This window comes from Pocillopora damicornis, chromosome 5 (assembly GCF_964200805.1).
Source record: "Pocillopora damicornis chromosome 5, jaPocDami1.2, whole genome shotgun sequence".
NCBI classification, from domain to species: domain Eukaryota; kingdom Metazoa; phylum Cnidaria; class Anthozoa; order Scleractinia; family Pocilloporidae; genus Pocillopora; species Pocillopora damicornis.
Genome location: NC_142674.1, coordinates 18,392,763 through 18,404,640, shown reverse-complemented (window position 1 = coordinate 18,404,640; position 11,878 = coordinate 18,392,763). Strand labels below are relative to the sequence as shown.

General features: G+C 36.5%; 1 protein-coding gene across 1 annotated transcript; it reads left to right on the top strand.

The window, feature by feature from the left end:
* The first annotated feature begins 5,837 nt into the window (after positions 1-5,837).
* LOC149045776 (SLIT-ROBO Rho GTPase-activating protein 1-like) lies at positions 5,838-11,495 on the top strand. Its single transcript, XM_089205956.1, has 6 exons — positions 5,838-5,855; positions 7,857-8,078; positions 9,589-9,681; positions 10,623-10,790; positions 11,187-11,265; positions 11,359-11,495. Exons 1-6 carry the CDS (start codon positions 5,838-5,840, stop codon positions 11,493-11,495), a joined length of 717 nt encoding a protein of 238 aa, XP_089062082.1.
* The last annotated feature ends 383 nt before the right edge of the window (positions 11,496-11,878 follow it).

The window sequence follows — 11,878 nt, the reverse complement described above, 5'->3', positions numbered from 1 at the left end:
TTGTTTTGGTAACTGACAAATTGTGAGACTAATGAGAGCTACAGAAATCATCACAACGTTTTAAAGTATTTAGTTTACCTGGTTTGATTTAAGCATTCGTTTAAATTTAGTATTAAGACAAGATTCTAATTTGTTTAAGCGCAATTTTTCGCTTGCACGCCCAAATTGCGATGGAACTTAGGACTTGCTGTCGCTTAAGGAGGTTGGCTCTGAGTGCCGGTGTACTTTGATGTTTTATTCATGGTTGTTGTAATTAGTCAATGGCGTCGCTGTATTTTGGCGATTAGGGTGTGGTTGATTATTCGTTGTAGACTAAGATGGACAATGTACGTGTAGGCCGTTAGTTCGATATAGTCGGTGTAGTGTGTGTAGTTTCTAGCGTGAATTTGTTTGGTTAGCGTAATGTTGAGTAGTTTAGTGCAAGTTGATTATCCTGAAGCAGTTCTGCAGTTTGAAGTAGTTAGCCATAATTACCTAGGTCTGAAAAACTTTAGCTCAAATGCATGGTTTTCACTCTTACTTATTATAGTCTCTTTGTAATGCTAAGCGGTGCAAATATACTTACCTTTTTTGGGTGTGAGTTTATCCTGGAATCACAGTTACACTAATTCGACGCTCTCAAGACGCTTAGCTGCGAGTGATGATTCCTTGAATCTTTGTTCTGTTTACAGAAAAGTATTCAAGGCCGTCTAGACCCTGAAAGATAAGTGATCTCATTGTTTCCTTTATCGACAAAGGGGTTTATGTGCAGTTATGCGTGTATGTTACAAACCATTGACACCACAAAGGATTCATTTATCAATAGAATGATGGCACGAAACATCTTGCAATTCAGACTTTATAGCTCTTGTAAAAGGAAAAAAAAACTAGCATAGTCAAAGAACTGGAATGTGACTTTAATTATAGATGCTCAATTTTTCCACTTTCTCGTACTCCTTAAAAAATTATGATAGGCGGAGGCTAAAACACAAACTAGAATTTATTTTTAATAAAGCATTGCAGCCATTTAGCACACGTAGAAGTTATATTATATTTTTTTACTACAGTCTTCGCTTTCGTGTCACTTTTCAGTTCAGTTCCTTCACCTTGTTATATCAATAACAGATAAGTGTATTGTGACTATCGAATCGCAATATCTTAAATTTTTCGTCATGTTACAACTCCCACTCATGAGTTCTCTGTGCAGAATTGTGTTTCGTTTCCACGACTACATTACAAGGGAACACACACTGACTTTCGAAATTACATTCACTTAAAGTCTGAGATACTTTATCGCATGTTATAAACACTGCTTTGTCGCATACTTGCTTAATGTACTGACTATCATTTAAGACCGATCATGACCGATTATTAGCGATTCTTGCAAAGTATATTTTATCTAGAGAAATATTTTTTGATATTTGGTTAACAATTAATCTTTGTGGGAAAAAGATTTGTTGTGCTTATCTTGACTGCCAGCCAACCTGAATGAAAAGGATTATTCTCCCAGCCAGCAACTTTAAATAGAATCAAAGTCCCATGCAGAACAACTAAAGAGTCATTTTTATTTAACTAGAAAATTTCGAATTGCTTTGACTTACCAGCCAGCAAGACATTATAACGGTTTAAGTCTCAGAAACGTATTGCCTTTCTCTTGTAATTAGCCACAATAATTGGGTAAACGTATTATGAAGGTCTACGCTATATCAATTAGTTCCCTAGCTGTTAACAAAAAAGGATTTGGTTCATAAATGACTCTGTCGTAACTCGTAGACGTTAACATTTATTTGAGCAAGTGTATTCAAGTCTGTGTGATCGCATTCAATCAGTCTTTGATGAAATTGAATTCTCAGAATTGTGGGAACACGTTATTGCACTGACAATAAAATTTGATTATCTCGTGGATTTGGCATAAAATTGTTTTGGTAACTGACAAATTGTGAGACTAATGAGAGCTACAGAAATCATCACAACATTTTAAAGTATTTAGTTTACCTGGTTTGATTTAAGCATTCGTTTAAGTTTAGTATTAAGACAAGATTCTATTCGACGCTCTCGAGGCGCTCGGCTGCGAGTGATGATTCCTCGAAACTTTGTTCTGTTTACGGAAAAGTATTCAAGGCCGTCTAGACTCTGAAAGATAAATTATCTCATTGTTTTATTTATCGACTAAGGGGTTTAAGTGCAGTTATGCGTGTATGTTACAAACCACTGACACCACAAAGGATTCATTTATCAATAAGATGATGGCACGAAACATCTTGCAATTCAGACTTTCTAGCTCTTGGAAAAGGAAAAAAAATAAACCTAGTATAGTTGAATTCTCCGGATCTTGGGTTCATGCAATTTGCACTGATAATGAAATTTGATTATCTCGTGAATTTGGCATAAAATTGTTTTGGTAACTGACAATTTGTGAAACCAATGAGAGCTATAGCGAATATCACAACGTTGTAAAGTATTTAGTTTACTTGGTTTGATGTAAGCATTCGTTTATATTTAGTATTAGAACAAGATTCTAATTTGTTAAAGTGCAATTTTTCGCTTGCACGCCCAAATTGCGATGGAACGTAGGATGGCTCTGAGTGCCGGTGTACTTGATGTTTTATTCGTGGTTGCTGTAACTAGTTATAGTCAATGTCATCGCTGAATTTAAACATTTAAGATGTAGCTGACTTATCTATTGTAGAATAATATGGTCAGGGTACGTGCAGGCCGTTAGTTCGATATAGTCGGTGTAGTTTGTGTAATTATGGGTGTTAATTGGTTTGATTGGTGTAGTTTGAAGTAGTTAGCCATAATTACCTAGGTCTAAAACCCTACCTCAAATGCACTGTTTTCACTGCCACGTACGATAGTCTCTTTGTAATGCTGAGCGATACAAATATGCTTACCTTTGATGGGTGTGAGTTTATCCTGGAATAACAGTTATACTGACTCGAAGCTCTCGAGGTGCTCAGCTGCGAGTGATGATTCCTTGAGAGTTTGTTCTGTTCATAGATTAGTATTCAAGGCTGTCGAGACGCTAAAAGACAAATTATTTCATTATCTCCTCTTTTGACAAAGAAGTTCATAAGCAGTTATGCGTGTAAGTTTGTGTTAAAAACCATTAACACCACAAAGGATTCTTTTATCAATAGAATGATGGCACGAGACATCTTAAGTACTAGAATGTGACTTCAATTATAGATGTTGTAAACAATGCTTTGTTGCATACTTGCTTAATGTACTGACTATCATGTAGGACCAATCAATGAATCTTGCAAAGTCTATTGTAACCTAAAAAACATTGTGTCATATTTGGTTGCCAACCAATATTCGTGAGAAAAAAATTATTGCTGCGCTTATCTTCACTGTCAGCCAACCTGAATGAAAAGGATTGTTTTCCCAGCCTGGAACTTTAAATAGAATCAAAATCCTAGGCAGGAGTTTTTAAACAGTCATTTTTTTTACTTAGCAACTTTCGAATTGCTTTCAATTAGCAGCCAGCAAGACATTATAACGCTTGAAGACTCAGAAAAGTATTACCTTTCTCTTGTAATTGGGTAAACTTATTATGAAGGTCTACGCTATGTTAATTAGTTTCTTAACTGTTAACTGAATAGGATTTGGTTCATAAATGACTCTGTCGTAACTGGTAGACATCAAAATATACTTGAACAAATGTATTCAAGTCTGAGCGATCGCATTCAATCAGTCTTCGATGAAATCGAATTCTCAGAATCATGAGATCATGTAACTTTCGCTGATAATAAAATTTGATTATCTCGTGTATTTGGCATAAAATTGTTTTGGTAACTGACAAATTGTGAGACCAATGAGAGTTACAGAGAACATCAAAACGACGGTTTGTGAAGTATTTAGTCTATCGGTTTGATTTAAGTATTCGTTGAAATTAGTACCATAAGACTTGAATTTGTTTAAGCGCCATGTTTCGCTTGCACGCCCAAATTGCGATGGAACGTTGGAATTGCTGTAACTGAAGCAGGTTGGCTCTGAGTGCCGGTGTACTTTGATGTCTTATTAATGGTTGTTGTATTTCATCTAGTCAATGTATTCGCTGAATTTTAGCGATTGAGGTGTGGTTGACTTATTTATTGTAGACTAAAATGGTCAATGTACGTGTAGGCCGTTAGTTCGCTCTTATTTAAAAGATTGATTTTCTTCAGAAATTTTTTATTTCTAATTTTCGTTTTTTTTGCGCGACTGACCATTCCAATTTCACGTGAGGAAAGGAGATAGGAAACGAAGCATTTAAAAGGGTAACCTTGAATTTTTTGAAAAAATGGATAGTCAGAATATGAAAAAACTGAAACAAGTCGATTGTTTCATTGAACCGAACAGGCGTTGTTGTCAGTAATTTACTTGAAACGCAATAATATCTGGTAGCTGTCAAACCCAAATTTACAGAATCTTTAGACATTGCTATCATTTTATTTGAACTCGGTTGACTGGCTTGCCTAGCACCCATATCCCTTATTATCTCGATCAAATGCCGCAACCTGGACAACGCCAGCCTCGTACTGACGCTTCGTACAAATGAGCGAAACTCCGTTTTAGTATTAAATGCCGGGGACCTCGGTGTTTGATCGGGGTCCCGACCTTCGTTTTTGTTCGAGCTAAAAAGTAATTATATTTTCATGGAAAGCTCTACTCTGACTAACTTCCGTAAAATTTATGCATTTTATCTATGAAAATGTTCAAGGAATAACAAATAATCTTCAGAGAAAACCAGGCGATAGCTGGATCTCGTAGGATGGGTAAAAAGATAAACAATGGACCCCGATCAAACGGTGGAACCACCTGGTCATACTGATGCTTGAAAAAGGCAAAATATAATCTGAATAGTATGAACATCTTAAATATTGTTTGTCCCAGTATGTAGAGTCACTGTCAATTGGAGCCGCCTTCACTTTCCGTCTCTCGAATCATATGGAGGTCATATCCTCCGGCATGCTCTCGAGTGGCCTCCGAACGAGTTCTATTATGTACTAGTTGTCTCGTCTAATCACGAACCCTCCTTGGACTTCCGAGGCAAACCTGATAACCCGTGCGCACCGAGCGCATGAATTGTAAAATGCCTTCCGTTTCTTCGTATTTTTGGTGTCGCATTTGTGTATGCAAATTTATGCATGGATATATTTAGCACGGTGTTCATTGGTAGGGAATTATTTGAAATATTCTGTGGCTACAAAAAATGTAACGTGTTAAGAAAATGTATGGAAAGATTTAAAAGAGTAATATAGTCTTAAGATGCGTATACCTATGGAGTATAAATTCATTTCACATGAAAAAACCACAGTTCGTGTATTAGGAATCCACCATCAGTCCCATATTTCGAGCCTCTTTTAAAATATGTGCATGCGCAGCCTCCGAAGCATTGTTTCATGACTTCAGCTGGTGAGCTGGTCCTCTGTCGATAACGCGGAGTCAAATGTACGTTGTTGACTTTAAAAAAAAAATTAATAAAATTTTTGATGAGTTGTTTTACACACAAATACATTGAACAAGAGCGGGGATCGATGCCAAGGTCAGGCGAACTGATCTCGAACAAGCCCGTCAGCTCCTAATGATCTTTGAGAACTTTGAGGCAACTTTGAGAATTATCGTGAGCGAAACTGAGATTTACGTCAACTGCGCGTGCAACGAAGTGAAAATGGGGAATAGTTTACACCAATACTGGCAAGTCGTTGGCAAGCATCTTGTCAGGAAAAGGATTCCTGGTAAAAAGATATCCAATATATCCCTGTTGTGAGAAGTCGCAGTCGGTTAATAAGCAAACAGATCAGAGGAAGGACAAGGCTACTTTATCACCAAGTACTGGGTCAGTACGTAAGCTCTTCATTACTTTTATCGTAATGGTAGGGGAGGAGGGGGTAGGGGTGGAGAGGGGAGGGGAGGGAGGCCTTTTGTGCTCGATCAAGAAATTTGCGGACTTCATTTTGTGTTCTCTTTCATGGACAATTTATGAGGAGCCATTTTTGCCAAAAATATCAATCGCTACAGAAAAAACTCAATCTTCGTGCTAATATATTAATCGCTAGTGATAAAACTCGATCGTTAGTGCTAAAATATCAATTGAGTTTTATCACTAGCGATTGATACTTAAGAGGACATCCGTGCCAAAAATCAAACAAAAATGAAATTTTTATGGCAAGGTTCAAAAATTCAAATTGTCTCAATTTTTCCACACAAGTAAACCCTAGTAAGACAAGAAAGGCTGTGTATTTTTTTTCCTCCAATGTGTTTTAATTTTAGAGAAAAACGAACTTTTCGCTTTCACCCTCTAGAATCGATGGATCGGGTCATGACAGGTCGAAAATTGAACACTTTCGCTCGCTTCGCATTTCAAAGATATTACATCAAGGGAAATCTAACCAACGTGTGCTCTTTCATAGACTCTTTCGCTTCGCATTTCAAAGATATTACATCAAGTGGAAAACTGTTGTGTTTTATTTGCAGATCTTTATGGGGTTAACTCTTGTCCCCTAAGAGAGACTTGCATGTAATATCTTCTCACAGTATCACCCTTGAATCAAATATAGAGATGATGAGAATAAAAGAATTGATCACCAATTCAAGAAGCTCCTGAATTTCAAACAAATTCTCCTTGTCAGTGCTATGGGAAATATAAAGAGAACAGTGTGGAGAATATTAATATTAATATTAGTAATATTTTAAGTGAAAGTGAGATAGGCAACAAGCATGGAATATCTTTAATTTTTTTTTCAGAACAAATGTCCACTGATCGATTTTGTTGTTTTTGTTGTCGTCTTGTGATAGGCAGAGTGTAACTTTACCTCTGATTGTGCCCTATACTGTAGGTTAAGTCTTTGAGGTCAAGGGACCCCTTTTTTTTTGGTCAAAATTCTCAATAAAAATTATGATAAAGTTCCTCCTCAGGAAAAAGGAAACTTCTAAATGTGCCTCACCCCCAATATGTGGCTTTGTAGCTCAGTTGGTAGCAGGGCCATGCATTTGAATCCCATTGAAGCCTGAATTTTTCCCAGGCTTTTCTTTTGCAATTGCTAAAATTACAGCTTATCTACAAGGATCGTAGCCTTACCAGGCCCTTTTTTTCTATTGAATCTATGATGGTATCTTTATCATGAAGCGGCAACAAATGCAAAGTATGGAGTATATTTAATACCCCTGGATAGGATGCAAGTCCATTACATCTTCATTAATCAAAACTATAACAAAATTGTAGAATGTGATTGGTTATCACCAGTCTGATTAAAGCCCTAATAGGACAGTGTACACATTGTGTTTGCAATTGGACAGTGTAATAGGACAGTTGGCATGCCATGCCTTTGTACATGGACAGTACACATCATGAAAGTGTGCTGTTGTTGGGCATTTCACTGAGTTAATTGTTTTTTTTTTAATGAAAACATGGAAAGGATGATTAATTTCTCTTTAGAATTTTGTCATAAGTTTGATTCATAGGTGATTAACATGTAACTTTTCCCTGTAATATCCATCATTATTCAGCAATCAAGTAATGAAAATACTTAAACTTTTTGGGTAGAAATTATTATCTTGATCTAACACCAAATTGTCATCACTTATTTGTAAGCTAGAGGGGTGAATTTACAATCAGATCTTGGGAGTGAAAGGGTTAAATGGGTAACAAGATCTTAACCCTTTAACTCCCATGAGTGATCAAGACAGAATTTCTCCTTACAATATCAATACAATATCAAGCAGAGAAGAGATGAGAATATCGTAAAATATCAATTAGGGGATGATTGGTTGATCCAATACTAAATTCTCAGAACTAACATTATATGAATTGTATGGTAGACAGCGAGGAGAATTGCTAATGAGATCTTGGGAGTTAAAGGGTTAAATTTTGTATTTTGTTTTCTACTCAGACTTTTGACTACAACTACCATGACTCTTTCACTCGAGGAGTTGAGGCGTATGTCACTGCAGAAGAAAATGTAGCGGCTTCCAGCAACCAGTCAGTAGATGTGGTGCGTGAAGCTAAGTTTACTGTGGAAGCAGCTAAAGATAAACAGTTCTTCTTTGATGACAACTCCGGTGCATTAGCTCTGCCATTCACATTTGCCTTCTTGCCGTTCAATGATGATGAGGTTGGTCTCTGTTCTTAGTCTGAATTTCAGAACTACTACTCTGCTCTTTAGATAATGCTGCTTGTTGTGGTAGTCTTATAGTAGTAGTAGTCTTCATTTATTCTTGAAACATAAAAAGTGGTAAAAATAGTAAAAGATAAAACAATTATAAACTTGTAACACCATGTTGTGTTTAAAAAATCGGATGATTGATGTTCACATCTTTTAAAGATGATTTGTTTCTGAAATTAAAATTTCATCATTTTCTTTTGAGATTAAATTTTAAAGAGGATGGAAATCAAATTTTGGCACTTAATTCAAAATGTTTTTGTCCTGGTTTCGTAGTAATGTATATATGTAGTTCTAGTAGTCTTTGTTCAAATAAGCTGTGAACTCCCCTGTAATTGGGACTCAGGCATAATGTTTGGTAAGGAAATAGAGAAAAAGAAAGATTTTGTTTTGTGTCTTGTCACAAGCATGGTATAGCTCCAGGCGTCGAAACAACGTCGGAATGTCCCAAAGATACAGGATTTAATACGAGGACATCGAGCGAAATACTGATTCGAGACACCAAAGACCAATTATAATTCCAAACGTAGTTTATTCGTAATAATTGTGACTTGATGTCCAAAACCGTCAAACTAAAATGCAATTAAAAAACCTAGTCTAAGCGATACTAAAGGACTGAAACTAAGATAAATAGACAATTTTATAACACGAATACATATTAATTACACGAGCGCAAACACAGCTAACAATGCAACATTCGGTAACAGGAAAAGAAAACAAGGAAATCAATACAATAATACGGTCGCTTACCGATTGTCCTCTCTGTAACGCCTGAATGAGTCGCAATGAATGCAGAAACACTCGCAATAAGCTCTCTTGTTAAACTATCTACCGCAAACGACAACGCACGAGGTCTGACATATGATATCGAAGCGTCACTAATACGAAAACAAAGACTAATACGTAACAGAAATAATATTTAACTCGACAGCAATTACACATGGAACAAAGAAAAAATTATGAGTCCCAGAAGAGGGCATAGAGGGCATATTTACTACATGTTGATTGGCTGAGATAGAGGGAATTTTTCGTTAAATTTGGTAATTCCCCGTACAAAATTACCAAAAACTGATTAGTTCTTAGGTTGCCTAAGTTGTTTTTGACCTTTTTTAAAATAAAATTAATTTTCCATTTATGTTATAAAAAAGTAACAGCAAGTTTTGTTGTAAAGTTAAAGATTGAAATCACTTTTGTTTTAAAGAAGTTGCAGAAATTGCTCTCGTCACTTGCTGCATGACTCAAGAATTTTCTGCAATTTCTGAAAACATGTGTGATTTTAATCCTCAATTTAACTTAGCCCATGGGATTACCTCTACACATTACCAGTAGGGATATTATGTGACCTAACTCCAAATTCTTGAGATGAAATTAAACAAAATGTAGGGCAGACAGTGGAGAGTGATATCCAGATCTTGCCAATGAAATATCATATTTAATATGTGTATGGATGTTTATTTCACAGCTTTATCAGGTGTCACCTCAACAAATTGATGTAATAGATCATCACTACAAGGTGTTTGAGAGACTGCAAAGAGCAAAAGCAGAAACAGATGAGGTTTGTCACTAAAACACTTTCTTGTAGTGATACCTAATTGCAACATGGTTTAAGGAACTTCTTCAAACAAAAAACTGAAAAAAAAGTAGCATGACGTGAATTAACGAGCTTGTAATTACCTTCCCGTAGACATCTCCTTTCCACATTTTTTTAACCCTTTAACCCTTAAGAGTGATTAGTGTATAATTTCTCCTGACAATATCATCCCTGAATCAAACATCCAGGTCATGAGAATAAAGGCAATGATCACAAACTAAAGAAGCTCTTGATTGTAAAACAAATTCTCTCTGTCAGCATCTTTATAACTGTATAGAAAGGAGTATGGAGACTTTACACATTGATGTTGGGGTGTAAAAGGTTAAAGAGGATGAGGAAGATGACAGCTTCTGGTTTTGGCCTTAAATGACACATGTGGCCATTCATTTTGCCGAAAGCATGAGGCAAAAACTGGCTGAGTCGTGCAAAATCAAACCTTAGACTTTCTGACTCTGTGATCCAGTGTTTTATGACTGAGCTACAGAGAATTCTGTTGTGGATTATGGCAGTAGTATGTTCATATTTGATAAGCATCCTGCTCACTGCTATGGTCAGAAATGTTGAAAGCCTCTCGCAAAATGAAGCAGGAAAGAAACTAAAGAACATATTAACCCTTTTATTCCTAAGAGGAACTGGCTTCTTATTTATCTTAGCAGTATCACTGCTGAGTCAAGCACAAAAGTCATGAGAATTAAGGAAATGATCATCAACTCAAGATGCTCTTGATTGTTGAAAAAAATTCTCCTTTCGTATCATAGGAAATGTATAGAGAACAGTAGGGAGAATATGAACACTGATGCCAGGGTATAAGGGGTTAAGTTAAGTTAGTGGTTCCCTTTTTAAAAAGCCATTCATGTCTATGAGTTTCACCTTGCATTTAACAGCCACTGTTGTCCATTTTTTAGATTGGAAAGTCAGCGGAGGCCACCTCAGATGCTCTTGCATCAATGCATCAGCAGTGGGACAGTGAAATGATGAAAGTGGCCAATGGAGTAGTGGATCCTGTTGCTGGAATAGGCACCTGTCAATCAATCAAGAACAGCAGTGATGAATTAGAGATGTATTATATTACGGTACGACCTCATCGGAACCTTTCAATTACTCCCAGAAGCAACTAACATGTAATTTCTCCCTTAAATATACAAATACTCAGAATACTCAGACTTATCAGGTAGTGGTTATCTGCTTGATCTAACACCAAATTCTTGTAACTAATTTACAAGGAAATGTGTTGCAGCTGGAAAGGAGAATTTACAATCATATCTTGGGGGTTCAGGGGTTAATCTGCTACTTTGTTGTTGGTGTTTTTACTTTCTCCACAGTCGGGATCGATGGTATTAATGTTGTAAAATATTCAGGTTTTACGTTACTTTAGAGCTCAGAATTTTTGCACTCTTCTTTTCTGATATTATGCGGCGCACTTAAAAGATGTTTCCTTATGTTGCTCTCTGATATTTTTTCTCTTTCAGAAAATGCGGGAGCTTATTCTTATTAGTAGTGTACAAGTCCGTCTGGAGGCTGAAAATGATATGCTGACCAAAACACTCGGTTAGTAGTAATCCGTACTTCTTACTTTTTTACTTTTTTTTTTAATTGTTAAGTGACTTACAATCATTTACTAACTTTGTTTACTCTTCGTAGGTGAAGTAACACCAGACATTGTGGGTGCCAGGTATTTTCAAATGATGTTAAAAATGAATTTCCACACTTCTTGCCCAACATCTCCACATTTAGTATTCCCCTGTCTAAGCTGTAGCCGTTTTGATCTCCTTAGTTAGAAGGAAGAAAGTTGGGGGACTATATTTGCACCGAAAGGAAGCCATTTTGGCGACCTTTCTCGTGTAGCAAGCTGTCACATCTTTGTGTTTTTGTAATGCAATTTTCAATTGGGTGTCCAAAATCAAGGCAATCTCAGCGACTAAACAGAACCAAGGTTTACATAGTCATTAGCCAATGAGAACTGAAAACTGCTCAAGCGCGGGAAAATGCGAATGACCAAGTCACGATTCTTTTAAGTTTGGCTTTTGATTGGTTGAGAGGATGGCACGATTCTTCTAGACCAATCACAGAGCAAAGTTAGAGAAGAGCAAAGTTAGAGAAAACCAAAGCAACCCCGAATTTCTTTCGACGCTTTTTTTTGTTTTGTTTTGTATTTCTTTCC

Coding starts and splice junctions, on each gene's coding strand:
- LOC149045776 (XM_089205956.1), top strand. Junction 8,079..9,588: donor TGCCGTTCAATGATGATGAG/GTTGGTCTCTGT, acceptor TTTATTTCACAG/CTTTATCAGGTGTCACCTCA. Junction 10,791..11,186: donor TAGAGATGTATTATATTACG/GTACGACCTCAT, acceptor TTTCTCTTTCAG/AAAATGCGGGAGCTTATTCT.